General features: G+C 40.5%; 1 protein-coding gene across 2 annotated transcripts in view; it reads right to left on the bottom strand.

Moving 5' to 3' along the window:
* Positions 1–23,554, bottom strand: part of GRIA3 (glutamate ionotropic receptor AMPA type subunit 3) — a gene marked incomplete at its 3' end in the record, with an annotated part of 298,730 nt that overhangs the window by 29,568 nt on the left and 245,608 nt on the right. For both annotated transcript variants that reach the window (XM_079727502.1, XM_079727501.1), the window contains exon 12: positions 22,704–22,902. In XM_079727502.1, the coding sequence (XP_079583628.1) occupies positions 22,704–22,902 (199 nt within the window). The remainder of the gene's footprint in view (positions 1–22,703; positions 22,903–23,554) is intronic.

The following is a 23,554-nucleotide window of genomic DNA, read 5'->3' as shown; positions in this document are numbered from 1 at the left end:
CTACCATTTATTAAGCACTTACATGTACAGGAACAGTGCTTCACACTTTACATACATTATTGAGAATCCTTAAAATGGCCTTGTAAAACAAATATTATCCCCATTTTATTGATGAGGTAACTGATGCTTATAGAAGTTAATTTGCTGGTTCCAGATGATACAGCTGGTAAAATTTCTAGCCCCGACCGCTTTAAACTCCAGGCTCATTTATCCAACTGTCTACCTGACATCCCCACTTGGATATCTCATAGGCATCTCCAACTTAGCGTGGCCAAAATGCAGCTCTTGATTCTTCCCCACCCCTGCTTGCTACTCCTCCAGGGTTCTCCATCAGAGAAAATGGCGCTACTCTCCAATTATTCCAGTTGTGCAGGGCAAAATCTTTGCAGTCATCCTTGACTTTTCTCTTTGGTCGCACATTCCACAGCCTGTCAGTGCAATCTTCAAAATACATTCAAAATCCAACCTCTTCTTACCACCTTCATCTTAGTCCAAGCCGGTCACTTTTCACTTGAAGTCGTGCACTCATTTCTTAAGTGGTCTCCCTGCTCCTCAACTTTCACCCTCACCTAGCAGTCTGCAGCATCCTTTTGCACATAAATCGGATCATGTCATTCCTCTGCTCAAAGCCCTCAGAATGACTTCCTATCAAACATAGAATAAAATCCAAAGTCCTTACCAGGGTTTAGAAACCCATCACAACGGGCTCTGGGTTGTCTTTGCTGCTGTCATCTCTTTCCACTGTTTCCCTCTCTCACTTCACTCCTGCCACATGGGCCTTTAGCGTCAAACCTACCAAGCACATTCCCATGTCAGGACCTTTGCTCATGCTGTAACATCTTGAATGCATTTCTCCCCACCCCTACTCCACCTCATATTTGTGTAGCTGGCTCCCCTCACTTCATTCAGGTGTCTGGTCAAATGTCACTTCAGCAGAGAGGTCTTCCTCCATCAGCTGAGATGAAATAGCACTCCCAACAATTTGTCTTCTTACCTACTTTTTTTTTTTCATTTTACTTAACACCAGCTGAAACATGTTATTTACATATTTATTGGTTTTGGTCTCATCCACTGCAGTGAGTGCAAGGACTTTGTTTCGTTTGAGCACTTTGAGCGAGGGCTGTCACATAGAATCTACTCAATAAATATTAACTGGATGAATAAATTATCTGAAAAGATTAACTGGAGTAGCTGAGATTTAAACCCAGATCATTTGACACCAAAGTTTATATTCTTAATTACATTGTCATCATTGGTCTCCCTCCCACCCCGTTTCACACCTCAGAGAAGTGAAGTGGCAATTCCAAGGTTGCAAAGATGCGAAGTGGCAGAATTAGTACTCAAATCTAGGTATGTTGGCTTCCAAAGCCTATGCTTTTTCTACTACTCCATACTGCCTTCCAGTGGAGAAATTACTAGGACGACATGAACCAAAATGCCCGTGAATTGATTGAGGTTTACTTCTTTGACCTGTCATTTTGACATGATTTTATATAGCCTTAATCTTCTTTGGCTCAACTTTGAAGCCTGTGCAATATGCTATGAGGTAAAAGGCAACTATATAATACTCCACTAGCCTGTCACAAGGCCCTAAATCCTACCACTAGAGATCATGCCTTATTTGACTTAGACAAATTACTTAAATTTCTCTAAGACTCTAATAATTATCTCTGAAATGGGGATAGAATATTAAATGAGATGATTTATCTGAAGCACTTATCACAGTTCCTGGCATGTAGTAAATCCTCAATAAATTAGATTATGCTATCATGGCGAACGGAAGGGTCACACAACCCATTACCACCACATTTATATGACTTGGTTTGTTAGAGAATTTGTGCCAAAGGACTACTGGAGGGAAGGAGAATCAAGATAGTTCTTGGGGAGGGCAGGCAAGATGAGGTGTTACCCTGATAAGTCAGGGGGCAGATGAGGGCATGGGCACATATAGATGGGCAGAAGGATGGTGCCAGGTTATGTGATGTCAGTGGGACTGAGGCACAGACTAGAATCAAAGCTAATTCACTAGGTATTTAGCAGAAAATACCTTTTAAGGCCAAATGGGGCTACTAAAATGCTCAATTTCAATATAATCACATTTCACCCTCCCCTGTGGCTCTCAATTTTTGAACAGTTGAGTTTAAGATTTAAGTCTTTTCCTTCTTGATATGCAAGGAGTCTTCCGGTAAGTATTATTTCTAAAGGCGCTATGCTGAATAAAAAACGTGGCTGGCTGGGGTTTTGTCTGGCAAACACACTGACAGTGAAAGCTGCAGGAAAATTGATTTTCTGGCATTTGCATGTCCTGGCACAAGCTCTGTGGTATAGAAACTCAAGTATTAGAACCTTCTGGTAAGTTTGGCATGTGGAGGTGACTTCACAAAATGATTAGGTTTCACTAACCTTCACCACTGGGGACCAAGGCAATGGTTCCCATATGCAAAATGGCAGATAAAACTACTAATTTACTGTTACCTAATTTAGAGAAGTAGTCAGATAGCCACTTAATTTGATACACACACTCAAACACAAATCAATATACTTTACACCTGTATTTTTCATGCTCAGGCCTTGATCCCAACCTGTCTTTATTCTACTTTGGTCAGCATGAGGGCTGTGGAGAAGCCACCCAGGCACCACTTGTTCTGCAAGAGGCTTGCTTGTCTATAGTGAAATTTCAGTGACTTGTTTTCTTTAGGTGCACAGAGCAGTGGTTAAGAACATAGGTTCTGAAGTTATAAAGACCTGGCTTTGGTTCTTATTACCTGTGCGACTTTGGGCAAATAATTTAACCTCATTGAGTCTTAGTTTCCTCATCTGGAAAATGAGGATGGTAATAGGACCCACCTCATAGTGTTCTTGCAATGATGAAATGAGAGATTGCTTATAATGAATTGAGCATAGCTCTTGATAACATAGTAAGCACTGAGTTACTTAGTTAAGAAAGTTAAGTTAGAAACTTAGTAAAGTTTCTCCTGCATTCAATAGTTGTATCAGGCACTGTGGAAGACTGCTGTAGGGGATGAAGATATTGGAAGGCATGGTCCTTATGCTCAAGAAGCAAAGGGAACTAACAGTCAGAAACCCTGTCCAATAGCACGTTCTGAAATATTCTAAGTTTCATCCAATATGGTAGCTTCTAGCCACACATGTCTGTTAAACACTTGGAATATGGCTAGTGTCACCAAGCAACAGAATTCTAAATTTAATTTTAATTACTTTACATAGTCACATGTGGGTGGTAGGCACCATATTGTATAGTGCAGGTCTACAGCTTAAGTAAAGGAGAAGGCAGAGAGGTACCCAAAGGCAGCGCAGGGGCACCAAGAACTATTTTGCCTGCTTCACAATATTTTTCTTATTTTCCCTGATGATTGAAGTGATGGCTGCATGAAATGGAAGTCCTGCCTGCACCAGTTGGAGGGGTTGGCTATAGCCTAGGTCAAGGGGCAGGGGAGGAGGGGGAATAACTCCTGCCTTATTCAGGGCTAATCTGTAACTCTGGGATAGTTTACCCAGCCTGTGTTTATGGAAGACCTCTCTAGAAAAAAGGTAAGCTGTATTATTCGCGTGGGCAAAAATCCCTTGGGTGTATGTAGGAACTGTTTCCTTTAAATTTATCCTATTTGTGCAAAATTGAAAATAAATGAACTCCTGGGTCTAGGTACACCATGAAAGAATATTCTTTTTATTGCTGTCTGAGAACCATACTTTTCTTTAAAAGAGAAGATCATTATCCAAGGAAATATTTGTGCAAAAAAAATAGAGTATGCTCCCTAAATTTCCACCCAGCCTGATTTTTCTCTTTCTGGCTCTGTGAGTTGCTACATTAAGTTGTTTGGACTCCCACTCTCTGATTCCCCTTTCCAAGGGAAGAATTACAACAGCAGTGGGCAGGCAAGTGACAACATTCACAATTTCCCCTGGTTTTTGAAAAATAGTACTTCCCTGTGGCAGCTCTGATAGATAGGTAGAAAGATGGAATATAATCAAAATTGAAAGAGCTAGAATCTCCAGAGATGCTTTCCTCTAAAAATTCCAAATAACTTTGTCAAGTACTCACTCCAAATGCCTCTGCCTGGCATTTTCAAACTGTGTTATAGTAACATTAAGGTCACAGATATAAATTTGCCTTTTCTGAGTCACCAAAGGAAGGATGGGACCAGCATTCGGTACAGAGTTAAGACTGGGGGAATTAGGTTGAAAGTTACAGTCATTCAGCTTGGTTACTGTCATACAGTGACCAGGGGCTTGAACCAAGGTATGCCAAAAGCCCTACACTGAAACCAGTGCTGCCAAACTGCTTATTTGTAAATCAAACTCCATTAGAAATTTAAAAAAAAAAGGAAACAGAATCATGAGCTGCAGCAAAGTTGTTGTTTTTTAAAAAATCATCTGTAAAACTAGGTTGTTTTATTTTTAGGCCTGTGTATTTACTGCAACTATTGAACAGAAACAAAACCAAAATAAGAAAACTCTCTAAAGTAAACTTAATCTGACAATTATTTCAATTGACTTGAATTTCTGATAGTCTTCTTACTTGAATTTCTGATAGACTTGAACTTCTATTCAGTAAAGGTCAATAGTCAAATTGCAGAAGGAAGCCATGTTGAATCCTAAAGGACTTAGAAGAGTAAAGGGAAATGGAAAGCCTAGTTTGCATTTCCAAATTTCATATATTTTCTAGAACCTGTGAAATCTGTGGCCTGTGGGATAATTTATTAGCAATTGTTAGTTTGAAATTCATTTCTCTTAAGTTCCCGGGACCTTATTACCAAAGAAATACAGTAACTTAAAAACAGACTTCTATATCTCAAGCAAGACTGTTATTATTTGTTGCTATTTCAGAGAAGTCAATAGGCCAATAATACTTTTAAAAAATTATGTATTTCCTTAAAAATGAAAACACTAATTCAAAAAGATACACGCACCCCAGATCTTCATAGCAGCACTATTTACAATAGCCAAGACATAGAAGCAACCCAACTGTCCATCAACAGATGAATGGATAAAGAAGATGTAGTGTATATTATATATACAATGGAGTACTACTCAGCCATAAAAAAGAATGGAGTAATGCCATATGCAGCAACACAAATGAACCTAGAGATTGTCATACTAAATGAAGTAAGTCAGAACGAGAAAGACAAATACCATATGCTATCACTTATATGTGGAATCTAAAAACTAATACAAATGAATGTATATATAAAACAGAAACACACTCACAGATATAGAGAACAAACTAGTGTTTACCAGTGGGGAGAGGGAATGGGGGATGGGCAAGATGGGGGCATGGAATTAAGAGGAATAAACTACTATGTATAAAGTAGATAAGCAACAAGGATATATTGTACGGCACAGGGAAACATAGCCACTATCTTGTAATAACTTTTAATGGAATATAATCTGTAAAAATACTGAATCACTATGTTGTACACCTGGGACTAACATAATATTCTAAATCAACTATACTTCAATTTATAAAAGAAGAAAAAATATTTTCAGTTAGAAGGAAGTTATGTATATTCCTTTAAGATTCTCCAGCTTGCCTTCTATTCCAACTCTGGTCAGCCAATGGCAGACCTTTGTCAGCTGGACTGCTTACTACCCAGTACCTCCCGGACCTCCATCCTCACCAGGGTGCTACAAACAGCAGTTAACGCAACAAATTAAGAATGCTTATGAAGATCCATATGTTTTTTCAGAGCTCTTAAGGATAATCTGTGGCTAAGAGTTATCTGGTTTTCTGCTTCATAATTAAATGGCTTGTTTCTATTAACCCAAGATTTTAAAAGTCATTTGCAAATTTTAATTTCCATCAGAAGGAGTTTTCTGTCACAGTCCTACATGTAAAGACAAGGCAATATTTAATTAAGAACCCTCCTAGACAGTCATCTCTTTTTAAGGCCTGCTTTCTTTACCTTCTGCCTTGAAATTGCTTGTTGGTGTGGTAGACAAAGTAGATTTCCTCCCCCTTCTCCACCTAATGGCAATCTGCATTTCTACTGATTTCTATCCAGGTCATTCATTATTCACTCACTGAAAAGTATGTTATTAATGAGAAACAGGTAGGAGTCATGCTGTCCTCCCCAGGTTTAAATGAATCTTTAAGATGGTACAATCAAGTGGATATGCAAAATAGGCCATTAATGCAACATTAAGATTACAAATTTAAACACAAAATCAGGGACTGCAGAACTTTTAAAGTTTCTCATCATTTCTGCGCTGGCAACATGGGACATGCTGAATATATAGTACAGCGTTAGGAAGACACGGACTCACATTATTGAAAAATGACTGATGTTTGTAAGGGAGACTCCAAGATTAGCTACCAGACTTCTGGAATGCTGTAACCGTACCTACGTAGATTGCCTCAACCTCAATAAGTAAGTTTTCCAATGCCTTTGAACTTTCCTTCCCCTGGTTTGTGCCGCTTTGCCTACATTAAGAGCATGCCTTACATCATGTAGCAGATAAATTCCTAGAAAAAGCTGTGCCATGAATTAGATTCATTTTTGAAAATCAACTTTTATTTCTCTATCGATGCATGGGCTGTTTTATGTTTATTTCTGAAAGCCTTCCTCTTAGGTTTCTCTGACAAGCAGTTAATGATCTGTAAACACCAAAAGGCACTAGGGGGAATCTCTGTTTTCCAGGAAAGAATATGTTTCTGATGTGAGGAATTACTATTTATTGCTTTTATCAATTGTGAATTTTCTGGTATATGGATTACTTAAGGTAGGGTCTAGCTGTGTTTTGTATCCAGAGGTTTTGGAATAAAAGGGAAGCCTTAAAGATAACAAATGGTTTTAACTAGTCCTTGTTAATCTCTGGACTGGCAGAAAGGCAAGCCAAGTAATTGCCTGGGAAGGCAAAAAAAGCCAGTCCAAAGTGGTTCAAGGTGGGAGGTCCTGATATAATACATAATATGCTGCATCCCATCAGTGCCACTGGAAGAGGTATCCATGGTAACAGCAAGGGTCCTAGCGGAACAGAGTGGAAAAAGATCAGACACTAGCCTTACCAAAGCTGATCTGGTCTTCATAAAAGAGAGAAATTACTCTTCAGCAAGTGGGGGAGGCTAGGGTTCTCTTTTCTGTAGCAATTGGGATCCACATTTCTATTTGGGAGATGATGGCACCCCAGAGGAAGTTAGAAAGAAGGAATGGTTCCTCTTAAGTATTTGTTAGCATTGCAAATATCTGTGCTGGGAAAACTCTACCTACCTTGTTAACAGTTCCCCACACCAGCTTAACCCTGTATGAGTCTTATCAATGCCCACAGCTTGCATTTGATCAACTGCCTCTATAACCGATGCTGTGGATGAAGGCTGGGCAATCTGGCCTCGGGGCTGGAAAGCATTTCTCTCCTGCTTGGGAATTGGAACATTCCCACTACCACCCTGGTGCATCACACTTCTGTTTATCTAATACCCATAGCATGTAAAAATAAATGGCAATGGCATTGTAGAATTAACAAAAGGAGGGAGGGAGGAAAGATCACAGCCATCTTACTTCTTTCTTTAAGGACTAAGGAGCCAGCGTTTCAGCCTGGTTATAAATGTTTACTATACCACTCTTTTCTAGAAAGATAAGCTCTCACTAACCCTCCTTGGTAGATATACTAAAAGGATGGGTCCAGCTCAAATTCCCCTCACGAATCACCTCCACTTACTCTCAGGAGGCGGCACCCTGCCATCCGGGTACTTGGGGCTGGCCACTCAACGAGTTTCCTACGTGGGGAAGGTTGAACCCCTGGTCTCCCTAATGCCTCCGTAAGAAATGAATGCAATTACATTGGTTGCCCAATGCCCAGTCCCAGCAGGTAAAATAGGGAAAGGGAACAGGGTAAGGAATAGCAGTGGTACATGAGAAAAGTTCTTCTGGCTGAAGGGCGGGATTTTCCTGACCCATGGTTTGTCTTTTCCCTCTGTACCAATTTTAGAATACATTCCTCTTCCTGATAGCATTTATGTCCTCTTCATTTTGAGCCGTTCCTGGTGGCCGGGTTCATGTCTACCCAGCTAAGTTGGGACCTTTGAGCCATGAGGCTCCCTGAAGCCTCTGAAGAGCAGTAACACAGTACAGCTGCCTCATAATAAAAGGCATGGAAAAGGACCAAGAGGGAGGGAAGCGAGGGGTAATGTTATAGTAGGAGAGAGCTTTGGCTAATGTCCAAGAGCTCAAAGCTCTTGTTGTAATTTCTCATTCTGCCCCTTCTCATTTTAAAAGGACATTTCTCTTGCCCATAGCTTCCAACTATATGTATATGTATATAAATATATATGTATATACACACTTGAAATATAGTTGATTTACAGTGTTATGTTAGTTTCAGGTGTACAGCACAGTGATTCAGTTATATATATATATATATATGTATATAATATTCTTTACATATATAATAGTCTTTTTCAGATTCTTTTCCCTTATAGGTTATTACAAAATATTGAGTAGAGTTCCCTGTGCTATACAGTAGGACCTTGTTGGTTATCTATTTTATATATGGTAGTGTGTACATGTTAATCCCAAACTCCTGATTTATCCCTCCCCACCTTTCCCTTTTGGTAACCATATGTTTTTCTATGTCTTTGGGTCTCTTTCTGTTTTGTAAATAAGTTCTTTTGTATTATTTCTTTAGATTCCACATATAAGTGATATAATATTTGTCTTTCTCTGTCTGGCTGACTTCACTTAGTATGATATCTCTAGGTCCATCCATGTTGTTGCAAATGGCATTATTTCATTCTTTTTTATTGGCTAAGTAGTATTGCATTGTATGTCTGTACCACATCTTCCTTATCCATTCATCTGTAGATGGACATGTAGGTTGTTTCTGTGTCTTGGCTACTGTAAATACCAGCCATATTTTAATACTTGAACTTCCCCATGTGAAGCCCACCTCTTCTGTATGTCTACCTAACTGTCCTCTAGACTGGGGAATTTTGAAGCTTGGGATTCCTGGAAGCCTCTGTAAAAAGACTGAAAGCGCAGTCCTGGCCACCTGAGACCCTGCAGGTCAAATGGGGGAAAGTTAGAAGAAGGTCTGTTAGGACAGCTTCTGTCACGTTGGCAGATTTCAAGCTCCTGAGCAATCTCTGCCTTCCGTCCTATTGTTTTCTTTCTCCTTATGAAATTTTTTGTGCCCCTACTTCTTTCCAGGTTCTATTGCCTTTGTTTTTCCATGCTGACTAGCACCTAGGGATGTTCACCTAAATTCTTCCAGGTAGGGACATTTGAGGCAAGAGGTTCTCTGAAGCCTCTGTAAAAGCATTAATGCGGCAGCCCTGACCACCCAAGACCCAGCAAGTAAAAGAAGGAAAGAGAAAGGGAGGCAAGGGCAGTTAAAGGAAATTAGGAGAGAGCTTCTCTCTAAAGGGTAGGAGTTTCCAGCTCCTAGTCTAGTACTTCTGTCCCATTTTTCTCCTAAGAAATTCTTCTTAACAACAACCTAGGACATCCTGATTGGAAATCTCCACTGATAACCAACACTTGGACCTGGCCGCCTCCAGTCCTATAGGATGGGAAGTTTGAATCATGCGGCTTGCTGAAGGGTCCCTAAAGACATTAACCCAACAGTCCTGGTCACCCAGGCCCCATCCTGTAGATGAGCAATGGAAAAGGAATGGTGTCATATGGATCATAGGAAAAAAAAACTAGGTCAAAATTGTAAACACTTCAAGGCTTCTGGGTATTATTCCCCTGCAGTCTCATTTCACTCTCACTTTTAATTTTCTTCTTTTTTTTCATGGAAAGGCATTTTATTTTAAACATAGCAGTGTGTACCGCTTTTAGTTTTCTTGGACTTTTATTGACCCTAGTCTCCAGCCCAATACCATTACTTGAGCTTCCCTGCACTTGGGGCACCCTCAATTCTCAGTGCCAGCTCAACCTCAGATTCCAGCCCCCGAAACAGTCATCTCCCATTGGTCCCTGTTGATCAGAGGAAGGTTTTTCCTTTCTCTCCCACCCCAACAGGAACACTCAGAGGAGGAGGCCATCAGCTGTGACCATCCTCAAGATACTTCTGCTCAGACTTCCCTCTGTCCCACAGGCCCAGCCTCTAGCCTCTTCCCTGCATCTTTCACATAGGATTAATTGAAAAAAAAAAAAAAAAGCAAATCCAAATCGTCAAAGCAGAAATCCTCTGATACATTGTATTGTCAAACGTTCTTCAAAGAGTGGTTCTTAGTCATTTGTGTTGCAATCACTTGGGGGTGCTCGTTTAAAAATGCATGTTAATGGAACCTATGGAATAAGCATCTTGGAGGGGGAGGTGTGAGAACCAATAATCTGTGTTTTAAAATAGCTCCCCAAATGATTTTCTCTGCAACCAGTGGTGGAAGACACTGGTCTAGTGTAATCATTCATCAGATTATTGAGTCCCCTACTGAACATCTCTGACAAGTGGCCATTTGCCTATTCCTGGCCTATAGCCCTTCAAAGATGAACAGCTCACTATCTAGCCCAATCTATTTTTGTATTCCTTTATTAGAATGTTCTTTTTACAATGAGCTAAAATCTCTATCCCTGTAATAGCCACTCTTTGATTTTGGTTCTATCCCTTAGGGCCCCACAGAAGAAGTACAATTCATCTTCAAAGTTTCTACCCTTCAAATATTTGGAGACAATCCTAATATATTCTACTCCTGCATATTTTCTTCAGGCTAAATAGTCTCAATTCTTGTGATGGGGGAAACAATCTTGTAAAAAATTGCAGACCAGTCCCCATAGGTCAGCTCTTTGGGCAATTCCAGATAGAAATGTTTTAAGACAAGACCAGTAGAGAACTATGAGAAGCCATGTTTTTCCTCTTGATGTCAACTCTAAAAATCTGGAGGTGTCCCTTACCTTTAACAACTTTCTATGGATCCATTTTGCATGAATTTATCCAAGACTCCTTGAATTTATTTATATTTCTCCTCAATCATTGACCATGCTATTCTCAACCTTCTTGTTTGTACAATTGGCTGAAACCCCAGGCCAAGAAAATAAAGCAAAAGTGTTCTTCAGGAGCTGGCCAGTTTACTCCCTGGTACTTTCATATATAATAAACTTTAATTATTTGCTAATCACAATTACCCAAGTTGTGGGGTGTGTGCATGTGTGCACCTGCACGTGTGTGTGTGTGTGTGTGTGTGTGACTGGAGGAAAGGGACAAGATACAAATATTTTGAAATTAAACTTCAGAATTTTGTGTAAAGGGGCTTTAATATGATTATCTTCATGATTACTCTATTAATACTACCACATCAGGAAAGGGACTGTTTATTTTAGATGAAATAATGTCTAATATCATGGGGTTGTTTTTAAAGATGAAAGGTTCTTACAGTTCAATTTGATATTATTTGCCAAAGCATAGATGGATTTTGCTTTTCAACACTGGTTCCTCAAACTCATTTAAAAGAAGTAAAGTATTCTTCAGAGAAAGCAAGGTTTTCTTTGGTATTCTTTTTAATGAACTCCATCTTCATGTGTGAGATGTGAATTATGAAACTAGAAATAAGACACTGCTCAGAGCACCCTGGCCTTAAGCGGTGATTTCCAATTTACCCTTGGCAGTCTGTTGATTTCTACTATGATACTATTGTTTCAAGGCAATAATTTTTTCTTGGAAACTGTTTTTTTTCCATCCTAAACTCCCACCCCACCCCAAACACATATACATACACTATTTTGTGCAAAGAAATCTTAGTGTGAACACTAGAGAGAACTAACAGTTCTTCAGTAAATAGTGGCCACAGTTTAACATGATATAAAGTCATGGTCTGTCTTGTTGTTTTGGCCACAAATACATTCTTACATATCCTTTGAACTATTTTTGAATTCTATTTTCCCTCCAGATATTTTTTTTTTTTTTTTTTTTTTTTTTTTTTTTTTTTTTTTTGCGGTACGCGGGCCTCCCACTGCTGTGGCCTCTCCCGCTGCGGAGCACAGGCTCCAGACACGCAGGCCCAGCGGCCATGGTCCACGGGCCCAGCCGCTTCGCGGCATGCGGGATCCTCCCGGACCAGGGCACGAACCCGCATCCCCTGCATCGGCAGGTGGACTCTCAACCACTGCGCCACCAGGGAAGCCCCCTCCAGATATTTTTAAGATGCCCCCTTTTCCAGAGACCTTTCCTGGCTAAGTCACCTGACTCCTTTATTATCTGCATACTGAACTCAGGGGTTTGGATGGCATCTCCTATTCATTCCCAGAGTGTCTAGGACAGAGTTCTTTACCCAGTGAGTTGGGAAAATCAATGTTACTATATGATACCAGAAATCATCTGTAATCCAGACCACAGACTCATGGAAATCAAACTGAGAGTGAAATAAATCAGGCTGTGATCACATAAGAATTTTGATAAAAGTAGGAAGTAAGAATCAGTTCTGGGATGCAGGTTCCTCTAAGCATAGCACCTAATTACTCTCAGGAACATCTTCATTTAGGGCACCAGAGAGTGTACAGATAGGAGATCAGTTTTGGGGATAACACACAAACAAATACCTACAATCCAAACTGGAAAGAAATGCCATAGATCATCTCTATCCAAATCCCTCCCTTCAGACAGGTAACATTCTAAACCATTTACAACAGGAGGGGCGATGGGTTTCATTCTACCATCCATCACCTGCATTCTAGTGCAGTCTTGCTGGGGCATCAGAATTGTAGCCCAAGCACGGAAAGAGGAAGCATGCTCCTCCAAGATTTTGCTACAAGCTGAAATCACTAGCTAAAATATCCAGGGCCCTCTGTACATGTGTGTGGTGTGCGGTATAGACAGGAATTTAGGTCTTTTTCAACACATACATACACAGCATACCTCCCTCTCAACTTCAGTCATGTATCAAGATAAAACTTTGTGATATTAACTAAAGTTCTGTCCCCAGTACCCAGTGATCTTCTTCCTATTGGGATGGGGGCATCAATGGCCTAAGAGAAGATTAGGAAGAAAATATCAATGCAACAGAAAATGCCCTCACCTTTTCTTTCAAAACAGACTTTCAAAAACTTACAGAAGAAAATAATAGAGCTGGCATATGATCCAGCAATTCCATTCCTAGGTATATACCAAAAGGAATTAAAAGCAGGGATTTGAACAGATGTTTGTACATCAGTGTTCATTGCAGCATTATTTACAATAGCCAAAAGGTGTAAACAACCCAAGTGTCCATTAAAAGATGAATGCATGAGCAGCCGCATAGCACAGGGAGATCAGCTCGGTGCTTTATGACCACCTAGAGGGGTGGGATAGGGAGGGTGGGAGGGAGGCTCAAGAGGGAGGGAACATGGAGATATATGTATACATATAGCTGATTCACTTTGTTATACAGCAGAAACTAACACAACATAGTAAAGCAATTATACTCCAATAAAGATGTTAAAAAAAAGATGAATGGATAAGCAAAATGTGGTATAGATAGATAAATTCAGCCATAAAAACGAATGAAGTTCTGACACATGCTATAACATGGATGAACCCTGAAGACATTGTGCTAAGTGAAGACATTGTGCCAGACACAAAAAGACAAATATTGTATGATTCCATACAGATTCATAGAAATGGAAAGTAGAATAGTGGTTACTAGGGGCCGAGGGAGTGGAGGAATGGCAAGTTGTAGGGGAATGGGAAGTTATTGACTAAAGGTTACAGAGTTTCTGTTTGAGGTGATGGAAATGTTTTGGAAATAGACAGTGGGGTTGGTTGCACAACATTGTAAATGTAATCAGTGCCACTGAATTGCATACTTAAAAATGGTTAAAATGGCAAATTTTATGTTATATATATTTTATTATAATTTTTAAACATTAATAATGTAATATACCAAAACTCATTGAACGGTACATTTTAAATGGGTGAATTGAATCTTAATTAAACTGTTTTAAAAAGTCATAGCAGATACAACACTACCTTGAAAGCCAAGTTTTAAATTAATAAGAACCAAGCTTTCTGATTAAAAAAAGAAAGGTTTTTGAGTTTCCAAATTCTAATTCCCTTTAGAGGGAAATATGAAGTTTATGCCATACTCAATAAATTGGAAAGCAGATGGATAAAGAGCCAGACTAACTACCCAAGAGGCCAGATAAGAGCTGAGGCAGAGAGGAGTACAAGAGAAGTCAGACTGGGCTATACGGCTCGGAGAAAGGTCTCTGTGCCCTGCCCCCCATCTCCCACCCCCCACCCCAGCTCTCCAGAAGGGGGAGGGAGGATGGGACTCCCAGGGCAGAAGTAACGAGGCCTTACTTCCCAGGGTGTAGCATAGGGATGATAAATTGAAGAGAACAGCCCATGTCTAGCTTGGTGCTGGCGTCGTAGAATAGCAGTGGTTACGTGAGATCTATGAGATCTCTAGGAGGAAGGCGCTGTCCTAGACTGGTGGAAGGAGAGAAGGAGACTATTCCAATAGCCCTATAACAGTGCAAGGGGGGAGAGAGACAGAGAGAGAGAGAGAGATCGCGAGCTGAAATAAGTGCAGGGTTAGTTGGTCTGCAGAGGTCTTGTGGCCTGGATGAGGGGATGATGCAGCAAATGTCAGTGTGGAGGGGAAAGACTACTTGACATCCAAACTGGGTGGTACAGCTCAATGGATGCCTGGAAATGATCCTGATGATCTGGGGTTAGATGGCTGCCCCTGATGCCATGATACACTTTCACATGGCTAACTCTTATCATGTAAAGTCCCTGGAACTTGGATATTATCCCAGGAAAGAGGGAGTGAAAAACCCTGAAATGACTAGGAAATCACTAAATTTGCCTGAATTTATCTGGGTGTATCTTTTCTGCCATGTGGCAAAAATGAGGTACCAGTAACAGGAATATAAAGAAAGTTATGTTTTTGCGAAATGGAGTTAGTCATCTGTGAAAATATACCTCTACCATAAAACCATCTTCTAAGAAGACCGCAATAAGACACAGTAAAGGCATGAATCATTAGGGGCTTCTGGACTTCTAAAATTTTTTGATGATTAACCTTAAGACTTCTTATTTTCTTACTTGGAAAAATTCCCTAACCAGCCCTAGTGTACCTTTTCAGCCCTTGTTATTACAGTTTCCTTTGTTACTATAGTTTGCAGTTCACAGTTACTACAAGTATCCTTGAATCATTTAACAAATGTAGGACTTACAGATTTCATTAGTGGCCACTGAAAAGGAAGGCCAAAAATCTGAGCCCTTCCACTTTGCTCACAAATGTTATCTAATTCATCAGCAAATTCTGTGACTCTCTCCAAAATATATCCTAAACTTGACCACTTTACGCAATCTCCATCACTATAACTCTAGCATGTAATTCCAATCTTTAGTCACCCAGGTTGTCTTCCTGTCCCTTAAACATGCCAGGGTTGTTCCTGCCCCAGGACCTTTGCACTTCTTATTCCTTCTGTTTAGAATACTCTTCCACCATATTTTCACATGGCTAACTCTTATTCAGGTCTTTAATTAAATGTTACCTCCTTAAAGAGACTTTCCCTGAACCCCTCCTTCCCAAGCTCCCAGTTAAAACAGTCCTAAGTCATTCTCTATCATAATACATAGAGCACTTATTGGTGCCTGAAATTATTTTATGCATCTATTTGTTTACATGCTTACTGTTTCTCTCCTTCCAACAGAATGTGAGTTCCTTGAAGGTAAGGATTCGGTCATGTTTCCCCTACTGTATCCCAGTTGCCTAAATTGGTACTGTAGACACTGAATATTTCTTTATTCACTGGTTAAAAATGTAGAAGATTTTGAAGACCGGAATGAACCTGACCACAGGCATCTGCTACTGCCTTTTTGAAAAAAAAATTCACATCAAGATTTTGTTTTTGTGAGTTTCCTTCTCCTTTCAAAAGCAGAGTGCAGGCAAGCATTCTAGTGAATTGAATGCTGTTGTGAATTGAGTTTCAGTAAGTTGAAATTTTAGTTGATCCTTATGGTCAACAATTTAGGCTTCTCATAGTGATGAAAAGGAATTGTAAATAATCAACCTGCTCAGGCTTGCCAGGTGAACTCAAGGAAAGTCTAATTGAACAGATGAGTCCCTGTCCTCTAATTGCAAGGCTATTAGGTGATTTGACTTTGTCAGACAAAAAAAGAAAGTGAGGTCCTGAGATGAGTTCCTCTAGGGAAGAGAGTTTCAGAGTTCTCACAAAAATCTGGGAGTTCTGTGTGATGTTAATTATTCTGGTGTGGTCTGAGAAAGTTGGCAGCATCAAAGATAACAAAGACTTAACCCCCTTAGGCTTTCTGAGCTGTGAAATGCTCTCATAAGCAAGTAGGTTACCTGGGAAGACTAACGGAGACAGACTAATGAAATCCATATGGTTGGTTACTTTGGGCAGATGGTCTGCATGCCACCTTGGAAGCACCTGAAGTTTCTAGGTGGTCTTTAAGGGCAGCTTTAAATTGTGCATGGTGAAGTTGTCGAATCTGCAGACCACAAAGGAATGGCTAAAGATGGACTAAGAGATGAAGTCAGTAGTCATATATATATTTATTTATTTATTTTTTGCGGTACACGGGCCTCTCACTGTTGTGGCCTCTCCCATTGCGGAGCACAGGCTCCGGACGCGCAGGCTCAGCGGCCATGGCTCACGGGCCCAGCCGCTCCGCAGCATGTGGGATCTTCCCGGGCCGGGGCACGAACCCGTGTCCCCTGCATCGGCAGGCAGACTCTCAACCACTGCGCCACCAGGGAAGCCCTATTAGTCATATTTTATAATAGGGGTAGGAATGGGATCAGGAGGATGGGGGAAGGATATAAATGAGCTTTCTCTCTCCTCCCAAAGCCAGAAAAAATCCTCACCTCTCTTCCGTTGAGCAAGCAGAGATTATTTTCTTTTATTTTTGAGAAATAGCCCTCCCTTATGTCTTCACAGAGCCTTATTTGGACAGTCTCCATGCTTCAATGGCTCTATTGCTGGGCCCTTTTCTTAAAAGTCTCCTGGGATTTGTAGAACTCTTCATAGCGTTAAAGAGATTTTTCTGATAGTCTAACTAAACCCATAAGGAAGGTAGAGCAGGGACTATTTCCCTTGATAGATGAGGAAACTGAGACCAAATGACCCTTACCCAAAGAAAAACAAGAAAGGCATCAGTGGATGTGGATTGCTGCATTTGTGGCATTCACTCTAGTTTTATGGACGCCTTCCTTTTCTTTGCCTTCTTATCTTGGGTCCTTTTGAGATTGTCAGGGCCTGGAAAAATGTCATTTAACAATGTGTATAGGTTTCCTTTTCTAATTGATCCATCAAGGGGAATAAAAACAAAAGATCAACCAGGAGATGATACAAATGACTTAACATGCGCTGTCCTAGAGGCTTGATTCGTGCATAGGACCCCATGTTTCCATGAACACTCACACCAGAAAGGCACTGAAATGAAATGGGAAGAGGACCCAATCTGGACTCAGAATTCTAGCTTGTCCCCACTGAGCTGGGCGACTTTCGACTTTCGGCAAGTCACAAGGTCATCTTGCCTCAGGTGTTTCCTCTCTGAAGGAGGTGTAATAATACCTGTTCTGGTTGTGTGGCAGGATTGTTGTGTGAATAGAGTATGGTAATGTATGTGAATATGTGTTGAAAATCTAGCCCACTAGACTGTGAGCTCCTAGGGGGTAGAGGCCATTTCTGTTTTATTCATCACTTAGCTGACCTTCCTGCTGGGGTTACAGAGGATCATTAACCCTACTCTTGTTCACCGAGAAGCATACCCAGAGACTGGCACATGCTGGGAAGTCGCTCCATAGAAATAAACACCGTCAGCTACCCCGGAGGGATGATCATCTAGTTCTCTGAGATGCCTATATTTTAAGTCAATCTGTTCCCCCAGATAACCTCCAAATATGGCGAAAAAACCTATCTAAGTATTTTCATGTGATTTGGCAAAAGGCAGAAATTTAATTTCGTTTATGGAGATGGCTCTGCAGTGCTTAGCCTGGAGTTTGGCATATAGTAGGCGCCTAAAAAAAAGTTATTGAAAGAGTGATGAATAAGTAATAGAACCTAGGGCATTGTTATTAGCCTGTCTTTGTTGCCACATTTCCTCCATTCTCTCGGAGACAGATATTAGGTGTGTTGTGTGCATAGTTGTCAGGTCAACCTCTACTCCCTTGGTGAGTGTCCTTTCCACCCAGCTTGAGACTTGCCTGCAAGGAAGACCCAGGAAACCACAGATCCCTGACAGCTGAGGGATGGGAAAGGCTGACAGCTGTCTGAATGTACCATGTGGCCAGGCCTCAGCATCCTCACATTGTACCTGCTGCTCTACCTCCAGTCTTAACCTGGAGGTCTATGAGCCTTGCTGTGTTATATATTATATGACATAGGAAAATAAGTTTTGGGGGGGGGATAAGGTGGCATCAAAAGGGCTATGTAAATAATTAAAAAACAATTTCTTTTTTAAAATTGTTAAGTAATACATACAATAAATGTCTCTGACCTACCATTCCTTGGTATCAACTCATCTCCTGTTGCTGCTGTTATGTGTTCCCTAGTGTGTAGTTGGCTGTGTCCGCAAGCATTCGGTCACATCCTGTATGTCTTCAAACTAATTAAATGTGGTTGCAGTTGTCCGGGTACAGTGTCAAGCTCTCAAATTCTTCATGGTACTTGCTGAGAAAATTTTTAACAAAAGAATGTTTACATTTTGATGTGTTTCCTAAGGTGAGGAGATGGGTAGGGGTAAGGGAGGTCTGTTGTAGTAAAGCTTAAAGATTAATGGTTAGTTTTCTTAATCATGTCCAAATGTCACCATACCTAGCATAGGGGAATTTGTGGAGAGATTGTTCTTCTTTCCCCATAAAGTTCAAAAGCCCTATAATAAATAACCAATAAATGTTGAAATGTGGACTCTGATTGAAAATGTGTGTGTGTGTGTGTGTGTGTGAGAGAGAGAGAGAGAGAGAGAGAGAGAGAGAGAGAGAGAGAGAGAGAGAGATTCAGAATGTATAAGGAGAATCTACATACTCTTGGAGGGACTACTTCCCAAAAAAATAAATTTTTTTGAAATACAGGGCTCTTCTTTTTGCTGCCTGCTTTTCAAAAACATTTAAAAGTTAAAGTGAGTGATGACAGCGTAACAGTGTTGAGATAAAACATTCTTCATGAGTAATTCAACTGCGCTTCATGCGGCTTAGAATGTCTGCAACTCAGAAGACAGGGCAGTTCCCTTGGTGGTCTCCAGATAAAGTTCAGTTTTTCTGTCCTGCCTGGGGTGCTGGAGTAAGGCACGTCTCTCCCCATTCCATTCCATTTATATTTATTTTCTTAAAAGGGTTTAAATTAGCATTAACATTTCAGTTTAAAAAGCAACATCCTTTTATACCCTGACCTATCTTCAGTGGGGATATGGCCAAGTATCTGGAAAAGAATTCACTTCATTATAAAGCAGAAACTAACACACCATTGTAAAGCAATCATACTCCAATAAAAACATTAAAAAAAAAGAGTCAAGCATCGTAGTGGTCTTCTAATATTTCTAGGGGTCTGAAGGCAGAGAGAATTTTGGAATTGCTTTTTCTCCTAGATCAACTTTTTAACCTGAATCTGCATCAGGTTAAAATTTCAAAACCTAGTGGAGAATGATCATTTCGGTGTAGCTTTCCAAATCATAGTGGCATTTCTCTGGGCAATGGCAGTGAAGCTGTCGACTTGTTTTTTAGCATGGGTGCCTCCACCTCTGGTTGGGACATTTAGTTTTGGAGCTGCTGTCTAAGGAAATCAGTTTTCAAGTCAAGAGGATTGACGGTAATATTTCAGATGTCTCTTCCAGCTGCATGCATTTTGTTTGGTCCCTCCCTGCCTTTCCTGATGGAACAGGTCCCTCTGTGCCAGTGACTTTATGTGATTGTAAGGTAGCAGCCGAGGATAGTTCAGAAAATGAGAGAAAAGAATCATTTAAAGATGTCATCATTTTAATGGCAGCCTTACCCAGGACAAGTAAAAAACGTCTGCAGGGCAATTAGAAAGGAATTTTCTTTTACTTATTTTTCTCTAGAGGGCTGGCCCTGGGGCTGTTTTATGGTGTTACTACTTGGTCCCTGTGGTTTTAATATGGAGTGAGAATGGGAAGAAATGAGCTCATGTTATGTTTGTAAATGTTGCATGTGATCTTGTTTTATCCTCTAAAGTTCGGAAGGCATGCCATCAGGGGTCCTTGATTTTTTTTTTTTTTTTTGGCATGTGGAGGAGTTACTGCTCTTAAAATAGCCTTGAGATCTTGGAGGACTGAGAGGAAAGTGACATGCTGTGGCGGTTAAGTCCCTGAATAAGAGATGATGTGTTCTTGCTGGCTGCCTTCTCTGATTTATGGGGTTCAAGGAGTGGTAAAGTAGAGGATTTTGAGAGGACAGATGGCTTGGAGACCAATTGGTTGGGCCCCTCTGTATTATATGAATACCAAGCATTCCCTTTGTTGGGTTTACAGAACATTTTTCAGTACAAGCAGGCTAGGAGCTGCTTGTCCTATACTGCTCAGTTCCACTCTTAGATCATCAACTTTTTTGTGCTGTCCTAAAGAACTTCTCCACAGTCCTTACTGCTGTCACTAGCAACCAATTGAGGAAAAAGAAAACTGGCGTGCGGGAATTAGAAAATGATTTGCACTTCTTTATACCTAGAAATATCTGGCTCCTTTTCTAATCAGATTTTCAGAACAGTTCCATTTCCATACGAATTACTCATTGGCTGTAAAGGTCACTAGGAATTGCTGAGCATGGGAAACCGCAAGCCAATTAGAATGTGGCAATAGCTTTGCTCAGAATTGAATGTTGATTCAAATTGGCTCTGGTAATAAGATGCTCTTTAATGAAACCATCATTGAATGGATTAATAGATGCTTTCTTAGTTTTTGAGAATGATACAATATGTGTGGGGGATGTGGTCTGGGCATGGGGACAATGACTACTTGGTCACAATTTCAAGCCTTTGTGTTAGTAAATTTTCCCAGAGAGCCTCCTTTGCCTGCAATATGGATGAATGGCCTTTGAAAGCTTAATGGGAATTGATGCCACCTATCGATGACCATTTAAAGCACACCTTCCTAATTTCTAATCATCGCTGAAGGAAATATGCTTTCCAGTGGAACAAGTATCCCTAATTGGAGGGTCCAAGTCTGGTGTCTTGATAGCTTAAGTAGTCAATTACTTCTTCTAGCAACTTGATGCCTATTGGGTTGGTGAACATAAGTTCTGCTGAAGGTTGATACTAAACCAGATTTCCGTGGAGCTGATTATGTGCTGAATACTCAGCAGATGGAAATCCCTGGCTTGCTGCCCTGAAATGTGTGAGTGATTTCATGAGGGCGGGGGATTATTCCCAGATAAGCTTCTGGAACTGCCAACGTAGTGAGGGTCAAGGTCAGGTTAGTTCCAGAGGATCTTCATATCATTTTGATGCTTCTAGTACTAGGCCCCTGTCCCTGGTTGGAGATTATGAACTGCTCAATAAATAGTGGTAGAGGTGAGATAGGGATATCCTGAGCCAATGAGATTTCTGGAAAGGGTCTCAGAATTAACCCTTTCTCCTTCAGGGAATGAAAACAGTTTTTAGTGAATTGCTATAATTTCAAGAAACACACTCCTCCTGCTTTCCCATGAAACAACTGGACAAATCCCATGATGATACATGTAGAAATATATTTCTTACTGATTTCTTAAAGCAAGCTGGTTTAGAACCAACATTTGTTTACTGTGGATCTTTGAGGAAAAGTCAGTAATTATACCTGCCATCCGATAATTTGATTATTGGTTGGAGAGAATGACTAAACTTTTCTTCTCTACCTACTACACAAGTGGCTTCTGGATCACTGCTACAACCAGTTACATGGTTTACAGTAGCAGGCAGTGGTATGGATAGAATGGGTCCATTTTCTCACTGAAACCACCATATTTTCCTGGTTGGGGCAACTGAAAAATCATGTGAGTTCTTAAACACTCCATTGGTAGCCTTTCTTATAGACCAGTTGCTACAGAACAAAAATATTGGTATTTTATGTAAAAGTGGTTTTGTTCATCATATTATCCTTCTATAATATTCTCCTTTGATCTCCTTTCTTCTTTCTCCTTGACAGTACTTACACTCTACTAACTTTTGCTAGTGAACAACTTGCTGTTTCCTCACCAAGATTTGGCCTTTGTGCGGGTAGTGAGGGGGAAATAAATCTACTCAAGAAATTAAAACAATTATCAGCTTCCCAGAAAATTGAATTATCAGCATGTACATGAATACTTGAAACAACTGTAATACATTTCAATAGAAAACCAATGTCTAAAATAGAATATGTAATTTTATAGTTCATCACTCCTCAGATTCTCAGAGTCAATTACCTAACTTCTGTGAACTGCTGAGACATAAAATCACTGCTTTTGTAAAAGCTAAAAAGGAGAATAGATATTATTTAGTTCAATCCCCTCATTATTCAAGTAAGGGGACCAAGGCCGACAGAAGTTAAATGACTTGCCCAAGGACAAACGATCACTTTGTGGTAGGCTTGGGATTCAAACCTGTGAGTTCAAACTCAGTGCTCTTGACATGCCCCCTGTGATGTCGCACACGAGTCTTAGTTCTAAAGGACAATGAATTAGGTCACCAAGCAAGTAGCTCTGTATTTAAGATGCTCTGCTTTGATAACATTCCCACCATTTCCCGATCCTCCCTTAAAACACTGTGAATCTGCCTTTGTGAGCAGATGATAAAATAAAATCCAGCAGGCCCAATTAACTGTAAAGCACTTACTCTGAAAAATTCTTTTGTTGAGCCGGAGTCCAGGGTCCCATATGCAATTTCAGTCTGCTTAGCTAAGTCTTCAGCACTCTCTATGGGAGAAACCATCCTCTCCACAGTCAGGAAAGCAGCGAGATTGGCCGTATAGGAAGAAATTATGATCAGGGTGAAGAACCACCAAACCCCTCCAACAATGCGCCCGGAGAGTGATCTACAAAACAAAGACCAATCCAGACCCAGAGGGGCCGGATTTCAGTTTAAGAAATGCTTATCTTTACTTTTGGAAAGAGGAATGGTTTCAGTGTAGCTGATGAAAGAGGGAAGTAAATGATGTCAGGGAATTAACACATCAAACAAAAGTGACACGTTGACAGTATCACCACATGTCATGATGGCATGTGATGATGGTACATGCATAATGCTCTTCAGGCCTATATGGGTTTCAAAGCAGTATTATTTATTTAATCACGGGAAAAAATACCTTCTTTTTGCCAGTTCCTGCTTAGGCGTAATAATTGTACTTACCCGATTCTCCTCCTGTGAGCTTTTCTGGGCACACCTGTGGAAGACTGCTCTATTTCCTTTAAGGCAAGTGGTTCCCAGCCTTGCCTGTACCTTAGAATCGCCTGGGATCTTTAAAAAAACTCATGCTCAGACCCAGCCAAGACCAAAGAAATCAGAACCTGAGAGGTGGGACCCAGACGTATGTATTTTTAAAATCTCTCCAGGCAATTACAATGTGCAGTCAAGGTTGAAAAACACTGATGTAAGGTGATGTCATGGGAGAAACACAGAGTCGAAAACCTTTACATATTTGAAGAGAAATGATTAGGTGCTAGCTAGTAAACAAGCACTATGCGCTA

This window comes from Hyperoodon ampullatus, assembly GCF_949752795.1.
Source record: "Hyperoodon ampullatus genome assembly, chromosome: X".
Classification (NCBI taxonomy): domain Eukaryota; kingdom Metazoa; phylum Chordata; class Mammalia; order Artiodactyla; family Ziphiidae; genus Hyperoodon; species Hyperoodon ampullatus.
Note: the sequence above shows the minus strand (reverse complement) of the source record. Positions and strands in the feature narration are given on the sequence as shown.